At 49.1% G+C, this 12,053-nt stretch overlaps 1 protein-coding gene across 2 annotated transcripts in view; it reads left to right on the top strand.

Annotated features, from left to right (window-relative positions):
* The window catches only part of TPGS2 (tubulin polyglutamylase complex subunit 2), a 32,504-nt gene extending 20,827 nt beyond the window's left edge, over positions 1-11,677 (top strand). The window contains exons 5-6 of one of the 2 annotated variants that reach the window (XM_082256912.1): positions 8,415-8,578; positions 11,369-11,677. In XM_082256912.1, coding sequence (XP_082113038.1) covers positions 8,415-8,578; positions 11,369-11,587 — 383 coding nt within the window. In that variant the 3' untranslated portion in view covers positions 11,588-11,677. The remainder of the gene's footprint in view (positions 1-8,414; positions 8,579-11,368) is intronic. The other variant, XM_082256911.1, reaches the window with a different exon arrangement.
* The last annotated feature ends 376 nt before the right edge of the window (positions 11,678-12,053 follow it).

Here is a 12,053-nt window from a genome sequence, read left to right as displayed (position 1 = left end):
GTTGCTTTGTTTAACCTAGAAACCGGAGAGTCCACCACAGGTGGGACAGTCCACTTTTTAAGCTGGGAGTCCTCATAAGGGTACCGCATAGCAAAACGCTTAGGGACCACAAGAAGGTGTTTTGGACAACCCCACTGTTTAGTGACAGTTTTGTCAACATAAGCGGGAAAGGGGAACACCCTTGCCGCTCTGGAGGGCTTGTGGGTGCCAAAAGGAACCGACATCTCCAATGTGGCATCAGCCTCATCCTCCATTTTTGAAGTCTCACGCACAGATACAATTAGTGCATCCACCAGCGCCATTACATGTATGGCTACAGGAGCAGAGGAATCATCTTCACTATCTGAGAAATCGGGGTGTGTGGACACAGACCCAACAGGTTGACTCGCGTCAGTGGCGGCCGATTCAGATTCAGGATCTGATGAGACAGATGAGGCAGGTGAAGGCGGGGGATGCTTTTTGCTAGCCTGTTTCCCCAGGACCCAATCCACCTTGGACACCAAAGACTCAAGGACCGCTGTCAGTGCAGTAAGAGATTCTTGGGACCCGGAGGGCCCGGCAGCCTCTGAGAGGGGATCAGGTGGGGAAATTCTCTCCAGGGACTCCATGAGTGAAAAAGGGGGACCCACAAAAAAAGGTGTAAACACACTGCTAGGGACACCCCTACTGTGCCTGCATCACCACAGGTCGCCAGGCACAGAGCACCAAACGACCCTATAGCAGAGAGGGAGAGGACCCCACCAGACTCACCACCCACTGATCAGGCATCGCAGCACCAGGCTATCTGCACACACATGCGGCGATCAGAAAGAGAAAGATCCAGGAGTCAGCACCAGGGAATAAGGAGGGGCTCCCACCGCCAAAATCTCCACCCATATATGCTTCACAGTCATGGCCGCCGCTATTAGCAATGAGAAACCACTAGAAAATGGCCAGCGAGGCTACACAAACATGGCCGCCGAATCTACAGCACGCAGGCTACAAGAAAATTGTGGCACCACCCGGCTCCCAGGGGCCCAGGAGGGGTCCAAAGAGCCCTGAAAATGACACAGGAAGGGGGGCCCTGGCAGGAGCCACCAGGTATAGCCCCCTCCTAAAAGCCGATCATCTGGTCGCCAGCGGCGCGCCCCCCATCGCCAGCTCAGTACCCCAGACCGACCTGAAAGCTGGTATGGCCCCTATGGGGAAGGGGGGTAGGCAGAAGAGAGGCGAAGTGTCCACAGGGACCACCGAGTGAGGGGGGACGCTGCATGGGGAGGAGGATAACCTGGGGATCCAACCATCCCAGGGAGGGGCCCAGGTCTATCCCAAAACCCTCTAGAGGGAGATGGGGGACAGCTACTTACCGTACCAGGAACAGGGTAGGCACCGCTCCAGACAGAACTTCCTCTCCATCGAAATGGGGGGCTGTCAGCCAGGAGGAACGCTGCGACTCAGGCCGAGGCCAGGTCATATGCGACCTCGCAAGATGTTTAACTTGCAGGCAAGGCCCCGTCCAGTGGGGCTATGTCGCGGCCAACCTAGCGCAGAGCTGAGGCCTGCGCTCTCTTGCTACCCAGACTGGGGTGACCACTGGATTTTTAAAAATATCCAGCCCATCGCCCAGTCCGGCAGTTGATTGTAGATTCTCACAGGAAAAATAGAAAAATCCAATAAAAAGGAAAAAAATTGCAAGAACTGAAGATCCCAGCAAGGAACTAGGTCCTTACTCCTGGCTAGGCAGAAAAATAAGTGCCTATAGCTGGGAGTGGGAGTATACCCCCTGGGACTGCTCATAGGCGAAGTCTAGCTTTTTTTCTACCTAGTGTCCTACTCCTGTAGGGGGCAGAATAACCCAATGGTTAAGAAGATCAGGAGCTGTGTCTGTCAATGAATGAAAGAGAAATGCTGATTTTTACATGCAGGAGAGGAATGTCCGAATTGGCCTGGGCTGGAACTGGTTAACACCCAAACGCTTGATGCGCCTAAATGCATTTACACGGGTCAATTGGTTTTTCGGCCAGGAGGAAAGGCAGGGGCGTCATTACAGGGGTTGCAATTGCAACCGTGCCCCATGCCCCAGGGGGCCTGTGCGGCTCCCCTGTACACCTGGATAGGAGGGGGGGTGGGGCAGCATGTAGAGAAATCACTGTCCTCCTTTTTCCTCCTGTAGCTGCAGGAGGAAAATGGATGAGATTGGTTCCTCTGTATGCTGCCCCCGCCACCCCTCCTATCCAGTTCACTTGTGTTCTGCTGTCTCTGGGCCCCTGTGTGCTCCCCTGGTCCCTCCCCCCTACTGTGGTCCCCCCTTACTGTGCTCCCTTCCCTCCGTTGCCGCTGCTGCAGGGGATGTGTCACAATAGAGAACCAGGAAGGGGTCGGTAAATATGTAGTTTACCAGCTCCTTCCTTTTCTGAATGGACAGAGTCATAGTCAGTGACATTGGAAAAAAATAAAATAAAATAATAAAAAATAATACAAATAAAATACCAAAAAATAAAAACTACTGACACCAGTGGGTGAACTTCCAGGATCGCAAAGGTCACACTTGCGACTGCCCCCTGGTATTCCACCACCGTGGGGAGGCCCCAAGATGGCAGGAAGGGGGCCCACTGCAGAACTTGTGAAAGGGCCCCGCTGCCGGACCGCAATAAAGGGCCCCACAACGAGAGTAAAGCCCCCCAGGATCAGTGGGAAGAGCCCCAGGCTTGAAGGGAAGGGCCCCTGGCTGGGGGGCCCTTCATTGTTTCTTGCACCGGGGCCCTGAAGGTTCTAGTTACGCCTCTGAGGAAAGGCGTTTAGGACAACTGAGCAGACGCCCTGTGTGCATGGAGCTGTAAAGTATCCGGAACTTTTATTTCTTAATTTTTTTGGCTTACAGAACTTTACTCATAGGCTTCCTAACACCAGAGACATGTTTATTTCCATATGCTGGAAGGTAAATTATGGATCAGTATTTCTAAAGCTTATTGAATCTGATATGAAAGTGAGATTTATGCGGCCGGTCCTGGAGCCCGGGGTGTAAATCCAGATGTTTATACCATTCTTATTGAACGACTATATATTGCTTCCAGAGAAATCCATATTACATCTTCAGCAGTGCTGTATATTCATTCTGATGGAACCAAACTTGCAGCCGGGCCCGGCACTGATAGTAATTACTGTGCGCCCAATAACTCAGATAATAGATGGTCCTCGGTGCGCCCCTGTGCTCCGCTCACCACTATCAATACAATCCGCCAACCAGATTATAACACGCGGGAGCTCTTATATAAACTGGGGAAGAGATGGCGCCTGCGTTACCCCTAACAAAGCAAAAATCTACCCCCCCCCCCCCCCCCCTTTAGATCATTTTCTAGCTGGCTATAGGAAAGGAGAGTATAGACAGAGCAATACAAACATTCCCCAGACACCCAGCATAAAAAGCTGACCCTCCAGCCTTCCTTTCAGTTTTGCACAGTTGTATCGGCTCCTCTCCTGAACTGAAATGGCGTACTCTGATTTCACTGCACACTGTGAGCTTCTCATAATGTGCATTAGAAGCTGTAGCAAATCAGCTAGAGCCCCCCTTACTAAACCCAGGACTCTGCAGGCACTATATCTGCTCTCCTCCAGCACACAGAACAAGGAAATGTAATTATTTTAGTAAATATAAACTGCTAAATACCTTTTCTCATCAGCAGTATAGAGCAGTCTTGTGACTTCTATCAGTGTCTGGTTAAAGCTTGTAGGAGGAGTTTTCATTCTCCTCTGTCTGTCCCATGAGGCTGCAGGCCCCTGCCTTTCTGTTTGGACAGTGCTGGCATCCATGGTGACCACCATCCAGTCCGAGGGGGGGGGGGGGGTTTTGCCCTGGCAAAGTCCCGGAAAACGAAGCCACCAGATCAGGGACCCTCTCGTACCCTGGCTCAGCCGGATCAGATTGTCTATAGACTGTGGATTCTTGTCCCATTTGACCAGAATCTCTCTTTGCAAAGATCTCGTATGGAACCCCCCCTCCCCTTAAGATCATTTTCTATCTGGCTATAGGAAAGGAGATGCTGATCACATGCTCCCAAGAAAAAAAAAAAAAAACCCTCTAACAATACACACCAACCTGAGCATGTGCAGAGTGCCCCCAAGGCTCTGTTCTGTCAAGAGATGGATTGGGGACGGTGCAAGAATGAGAGGATCAGAGAAGGCAGGATAAAACAGCTTTTTTATACAATGCAGAGGATTAACCTCTTAGGTTGTTCCACAGCGAGTATAACAAGCATGCTTTACTGCATATACAGACTGATTCTACTGTTATGGGTTTAGTAACACTTTGAAGGCAAGTCTAAAAAAAAAAAAAAAAAAAAAAAAGTAACAATTACAAACATGTCATACTTACCTGCTCTGTGCATTTGCTTTTGCACAGAGCAGCCCCGGCCCTCCTCTTCTCAGGTCTCCCGCAGCACTCCTGGCCCCTCCCTCCTGCCAAAAGCCCCCAGAGCAAACGGCTTGCTATGAGGGCACCCAAGCAGGCTTGCTCCCGAGCTGCTGCTCTGTGTGTCCATTCACATGCAGATCTGCGGCTTTATTATTTTTATTTTATTTCAGGTACTTATATAGCGCTATCAATTTATGCAGTGCTTTACATATACATTACACATTCACATCAGTCCCTGCCCTCAAGGAGCTTACAATCTAAGGTCCCTAACTCACATACATACATAGTAGGGCCAATTTTTTATACAGGATCCAATTAACCTACCAGCATGTCTTTGGAGTGTGGGAGGAAACCGGAGTACCCGGAGAAAACCCACGCAGGCACAGGGAGAACATGCAAACTCTAGGCAGGTAGTGGCGTGGTTGGGATTCGAACCAGCGAACCTCTTGCTGCTAGGTGAAAGTGCTAACCACTACACCACTGTGCTGCCCTGCCTCTTCTCATTGGCTCAGTACTGTGATTGACAGTCAGTGGCTCCCACTGCTGTCTCAGCCAATGAGGAGGGGGAGATCTCTGAGAGCTGAGGCTCTCGTGCACATCGCTGGATCGCGATGGGGCTTAGGTAAGTATAAGGGGGGGGGGGGGGGCTGCTGCACACAAAAGGTTTTTTACCTTCATGCATAGAATGCATGAAGGTAAAAAAACCTTGAAACTTTTTAGAACCACTTTAAAGTGATTGTAAAGTCTAGTTTTTTCTTCTAATAAAATAACAAACATGTTATACTTCCCTCCTCTGTGCAGTTGGTTTTGCACAGAGCAGTCCCGATTCTCCTCTTCTCGGGTCCCTCTTCAGCTCTCCTGGCCCCTCCCTCCTATTGGATGCCCCACAGCAAGCAGCTTGCTATGGGGGCACCCCAGCCAAGCTGCAGCTCCGTGTATCCATTCAGACACCGAGCTGCCATTTGGCCCCGCCCCTTCTCTCTCCTGGTTGGCTAACTGAATTTGATTGACAGCAGCGGAAGCCCAAGGCCTCTCCTCAGTGGCTATGATTGACAACCAGTGGCTCCCGCTGTTGTCTCAGCCAATCAGGAGGGAGAGTCCCGGATGGCTGAAGCACTCATGGACATCGCTGGATAGAGAGGGGGCTCAGGTAAGTATTAGGGGGAAGGCTTTTTATCCTAATGCAAAGAAAGCTCTAAGATAAAAAAAACCTTCTGCCTTTACAACCCCTTTAATGTCCTGGCTGGAGGACATCCAGCATCATCCAGCTATTTCCTCCCTGGCCCACACTTTTCATTCATTGGACTTTTAATCATGGAGGCTCAGCATTGAATGTTGATGTTACCTAGGGTGGTCCGCATTGAAATGCCCACTTCTCCAGACTGACATCCACCCATCAAGGCTTTTTAATGTATTAAGAACTCCTCCTAAGAGCCTTCCCACCCCTTTCATCACGACTGAAGAGAGTACTGAGGTAGGGCGCTGTGATGTGTTCAGGACTTCAGGACGCTATGTACAGCACCCTCCTGCCCCCTCCCCCCATGCTATGATCTGCCTGCATTGTAGAGCAGCACAGAGACCCAGTGATGAGATCACTGGGAATAAAGTAAGGTACGTAATGAAAAGGGAAAGAGTTTATTTTCAAATATAATCAGCATGTTGATGAGGAATCAGAAAAGGCAAAATATAACAGATTCAATTTCACCTTTAAAACCAACTCTGTCACACAAAAAAGAGAGAAAAGCAGTCTTTGGTCCTTGTTTCTCTTGAAGAGTTTCTCGGATGAAGAGTCCTCAGCATGCAAAACTTCTGAATGTCTGATGCCTGTATTGTATACTGATTGCTAAGCTTTACCCTACTGAGCACTACGTCACCACTGTGTTCATGCAGTTCCTGTGACCCCATTACTCTTTTCCTATACGTATGACACCTATACAGAAAATAGGGGGAGCGGTTGTCACTGGGACAGGAAGGCATCCACAGCAATAAAACACGTGCTTAGCCCTCATAAACTGTATTTCTGTTTTTGTCTGTTTGTTACTTGATTTTGGGAATAATTTCTTTCACTTCCTGTTGTGTTCACAGAACAGGGAAAGAAAGAAAATCTCCCCAGTAGGGACACGGAAAAGCAATACAAACCAATCCCTGCTCTATTCAAAAACAAAATAAAAAGGTTTTGCTATTGTTTTGCTTTAATACTATATTAATATATATAAACAAAATATATACGCAAATAAAATTCCATCGGGAATGATGGAGCACAACAGGGGTACAGACCCGGGAAATCAGCGCAGGGATGGTGAGAACCCCTCATATTGGGCACAGCAGGGGTACAGAACCAGGAACTCTGCACAGGGATGGTGGGAGCCCCCCATAATGGGCACAGCAGGTGTCAGACATGAGAACCCAGCACAGGGATGGTGGGAACCCCTCATAATGGGCACAGCAGGTGTAAAGACCTGGGAACTCAGCACAGGGATGGTGGGAACCCCTCATACTGGGCACAGCAGGAGTACAGACCCGGGAACAAAGCACAGGGATGGTGAGAACCCATCATAATGGGCACAGAAGGTGTACATACCTGGGAACTCAGCACAGGGATGGTGAGAACCCCTCATAATGGGCACAGCATGGGTACAGACATGGGAACTCAGCACAGGGATGGTGGGAACCCCTCATAATGGGCACAGCAGGTGTACAGACATGGGAACTCAGCACAGGATAATGGGCACAGCAGGTGTACAGACATGGGAACTCAGCACAGGATAATGGGCACAGCAGGTGTACAGACATGGGAATTCAGCACAGGATAATGGGCACAGCAGATGTACAGATCTGGGAACTCAGCACAGGGATGGTGGGAACCCCTCATAATGGGCACAGCAGGTGTACAGACCTGGGAACTCAGCACAGGGATGGTGGGAACCCCCCCATAATGGGCACAGCAGGTGTACAGACCTGGGAACTCAGCACAGGGATGGTGAGAACCCCTCATAATGGGCACAGCAGGTGTACAGACCTGGGAACAAAGCACAGGAATGGTGGGCACAGCAGGTATAAAGACCTGAGGACTCAGCACAGGGATGGTGGGAGCCAAGCAATAAGATCTTATAGAGTCCCTGAGAAATAGAAGAAAATATCAGGGGGTTTAAAGGATTAGTTAAGCTTTACCAAAAATCTGCTGCACATGTATGGTCCACCATCTCCTCTGTCACAGCACTGCTGAGCTCAGAGCTACTACAAAAGAAGAAAGAGAGCGAATGCTGGGAGGGTTTGAATCAGCTGGGAGTGTCTTAGCAACATCTTAGCAACAAGGCAAGATAGCATGATGCCATCTCTGGGAGTTTTTTAACCAGGATTCGGGAGGTACATGGCCTACACCTTTAACATGGGCAGTATTTAACGTGGTTCTAAAGACTGAGTGTTTTTTACCTTAATACATTGCCTGCATTTAGGTAATAAACCCTACACTAACTATTTCCTTCCCTCACCTCTCTAAACACTTACCTGAGCCTGTCAGGGATCCAGCGCTATGCACAGCTGCAGTCTTCTCCCTCCCTTCCTCTTTTCACAAGGATTCAGGCAGCAGCAGGAGCCATTGTCAATCAAACTCTGTGAGGAGCCGAGTGGTGCTGTGTGTGTCGATGGACACAGGCAGTGCGGCTCAGGAGTGAGCCAGCAGGTGTGCTGCCATAGCAAGCAGCTTGCTATGGGGACACACAGAGAAGAGGGGGAGCCTGTAGCGCGTGCGGGGGACCCCAGAAAAGGAGGTTCGGGGCTGCTCTGTGCAAAACCATTACACAGAGAGCAGGCAAGTATTACATAGTTGCTATTTTCCTGAAAAAAAAAATTCTAGACTTTAGATTAACTTTAACTTAGGTCAAAGCTGCACTTTTTGTTTTTGAATACTGGCGTTCCTACCCCCCAGTATCTACCAAAAATCTCAGTTCTAAGTTGAGTGACTCGATGTGTGTATGTATGCTCCTTTACTTAAAGACTTCCATTCCCTGATTTTGTTTCTCAGGAGAGGTGACACCTGACCCCAGCATCTGGTTCCTAGACCGCGCACTCTACTGGCATTTCCTTACAGACACCTTCACCGCTTACTACCGGTTACTCCTGTGCCACCTGGGGCTGCCACAGTGGCAGTATTCCTTCACAAGCTACGGCCTCAGTCCACAGGCCAAGGTGAGTTACCTGCATGGTGAGTTATCCTCGAAGTGAGAACGCCTCTAGTATCCTTGGGTAATCCTTCTACCAACTGCTGCTAAGCAGGAGCTGGAAGATGTAGAAAAGCCCATGATGGGAGTTGGGTACGTGATCCCTCTGCACTGGCATTTGGCAAAGTGCACTTGTAAAAGACCTCATCTGACCTGTTCATATAACTCAGTTTTCAGCAGTTTGACACCAGGCAGACTTTCCTGTCCTTTGCCCCTGCTGTGCTTAGTTTTCTTTTTATGTGGAGCCACAAAGGTTGAGCAGCAGTCTTAGGCCCCTTTCACACGGGCGATCCGATCCTCAGTTTTTCAGGCGGGCCTGATTGGATGCTCCATGCATCCCTATGGGGCAGCGGGTGTCAGCCGAGACATCTCTGCTGACACCCGCTGCTCTCCAATTCCGACCCATTTGGATCGGATGAGAACGAACAGGCGGTCCGTTCTCATCCGATCTCTCCATAGAGGACAGCAGGGATCTGACAGCTCTGTCTCTGCACACAGCGCGGAGACGGAGCTGTCATCCACCTGCTCAGCGGAGATCTGCGGATTGATCCCTCGCTGAGCAGAACGGACTCTTGAGAAGAGTACTGAGGTAGGGGGCTGGGATGTCTTCAGGAAGCAATGTACCCTGCCAGCCCCTCCCACCAGCCATGATCTGCCTGCATTGTACAGAGAAGCACAGAGACCCAGTGATGAGATCACTGGGTCTAAAATAATTTATGTAATAAAATGGAAAGAGTTGAAGAATGAAAAATGTGATTAGCATGTTGATGAGGGGGAAAATGAGAAACCAGGGAAGGCACAATCTGGCAGCATTGCAAAGAGACTCAGTGATGACATCACTGGGTCTAAAATAAGACACACTATATTGTCAAAAATATTGGGACGCCTGCCTTTACACACACATGGACTTTAATGGCACCCCAGTCTTAGTCTGTAGGGTTCAATATTGAGTTGGCCCACCCTTTACAGCTATAACAGCTTCAACTCCTCTGGGAAGGCTGTCCACAAGGTTTAGGAGTGTGTCTGGGAATTTTGAACCTTTGTAAGTTAAGGCAATGATGTTGGAGAGAAGGCCTGGCTTACAATCTCCTCTTTAATTCAACCTAAAGGTGTTCTTTTGGGCCGAGGTCAGGACTCTGTGCAGACCAGTCAAGTTCCTCCACTCCCAAACTCGCTCATCCATGTCTTTGTGGACCTTGGTTTGTACACTGGTGCGCAGTCATGTTGGAACAGGAAGGGACCGTCCCCAAACTGTTCCCACAAAGTTAGGAGCATGAAATTGTCCAAAATGTCTTGGTATGCTGACACCTTAGGACAGTGATGGTGAACCTTGGCACCCCAGATGTTTTGGAACTACATTTCTCATGATGTTCATGCACTCTGCAGTGTAGTAGAGCATTATGGGAAATGTAGTTCCAAAACATCTCTGGGGTGCCAAGGTTCGCCCTCACTGCCTTAGGAGTTCCCTTCACTGGAACTAAGGGGCCATGCCCAACCCTTGATAAATAACCCCCACACCATAATCCCCCCTCCAAATGATTTGGACCAGTGCGCAAGCTTGGCCCCTTAGTTCCAGTGAAGGGAACTCTTAAGGCGTCAGCATACCAAGACATTTTGGACAATTTCATGCTCCCAACTTTGTAGGAACAGTTTGGGGATGGCCCCACCCCCCTGTTCCAACTTGTCTGCACACCAGTGCACAAAGCAAGGTCCATAAAGACATGGATGAGCGAGTTTGGGGTGGAGGAACCTGACTGGCCTGCACAGAGTCCTAACCTCAACCCGACCAGGCCTTCTTGTCCACATCAGTGCCTGACCTCAGAAATGCGCTTCTGAAAGAATGGTGAAACATTCCCATAGACACTCCTAAACCTCGTGGACAGCCTTCCCAGAAAAGTTGAAGCTGTTATAGTTGCAAAGGGTGGGGCAACTCAATATTGAACCCTATGGACTAAGACTGGGGTGCCATTAAAGTTCATGTGTGTGTAAAGGCAGGCGTCCCAATACTTTTGGTAATATAGTGCAGTGGTCCTCAACCCTGGCCTACAGGGCCCTCTAACAGGCCAGATTTTAGGTATTACCTTGGGGAGATGCAGACTAGAGTACTGCAATCACTGAGCAGCAAATGATATCACCTGGGATGTATTTCAGTTATCTTGAAAATCTGGCCTGTTATGGCACTTTTCCACTGCAAGCACCGGCTCGGCTCTACTCGGCCCTGCTTGGCCCGGTTTGCTTTTCCACTGCATGGTACCGCATGGTACGGTGTTGGAACGGTTCGGTACGGTACGTTATGGTTTGCTTTTCCACTAAAGTAGTACTAAAGTTAAGTGGGTGGGATAACAACGGGGTGGGTGGGATTCTCTGACCAATCAGTGGCTAGAAGTGACTGCATGCAAAGGATTGTGGGATATGGTACCAGTCATGGTACCTGTTGGAACCACAATCGAGTAGGTACTGTTTTTACAGAGCCGTACCGTACCGTTCGGTTCCATGCAGTGGAAAAGCGCCGCCGTACCGTACCGAACCGTACCGAAACGTTCCGACACTATACCATGCGGTACCAGCAGTGGAAAAGCACAAAAGCGAGCCGAACCGTTCGGTTCCATGCAGTGGAAAAGCGCCAATAGTGTATGTAAATGAAAATGGAAAGATTTTATTTAAAAAATGTCATTAGCATTTTGATGGGGGGGGGGGGGGGGGGCAAAATAATAGCAGATTAAACTTCATCCAGTAATGATATTAATCTATGTGACAGCAATGGATGAACATGTACAAACCCATCACCTTCAACCCTGCCACCCTGTCTGAGGATCCTGAAGCTTTCACCAACAAGCTGGACCCAAATAAAATCTTCAAGACCAAAAACAAAACTCCGGTGACAAAGAAAAAACTTCCCGGCCCACCGGCAGGCCAGAAGTCAAATCTCACCCCTTCCAAAAACCCGGCGTTGTCAGGGGCAGCAACGCGAAAATGACACCCGAAATGACCGATTTCTGACCTGACCTCGGCCGTGATTTTGCTACAATATGTTTATTTATTTATTTGTGTGTGTAAGTTGTATTTTTCTGTTTAAATTATGTTTTTTTTTTTTTTTTTTTATAATTTAAAGGAATTCACACTCCTGCTGATGTTGTTATATTATTTATATTAAAGCAGATGTAAACCCAATCACTAAAATCTCATATATGCTTTAACCCCTTTAACCCCTTTGCCGTGGGGGGGGGGGGGGGGAGTTACACACACTCCCGGTGGGTGCAGCCGCATCTGTCTGCTGTCAGATAGAGGTAATCTGGCAGCTATGCATCAACTGGATTGCTTCTGCACACCACATACATGTAATGTTCCGGTACCTTTGGTACCCTAAATTACACTTTCCACAAGTGTATGCGCCCCACCATTTACTTTTGGAAAAGGTGCGCATACACCTTTAAGACTGGAGC

This window comes from Pelophylax lessonae (assembly GCF_965119305.1).
Source record: "Pelophylax lessonae genome assembly, chromosome: 1".
Lineage (NCBI taxonomy): Eukaryota > Metazoa > Chordata > Amphibia > Anura > Ranidae > Pelophylax > Pelophylax lessonae.
This window is presented reverse-complemented; position numbering and strand designations above follow the sequence as displayed.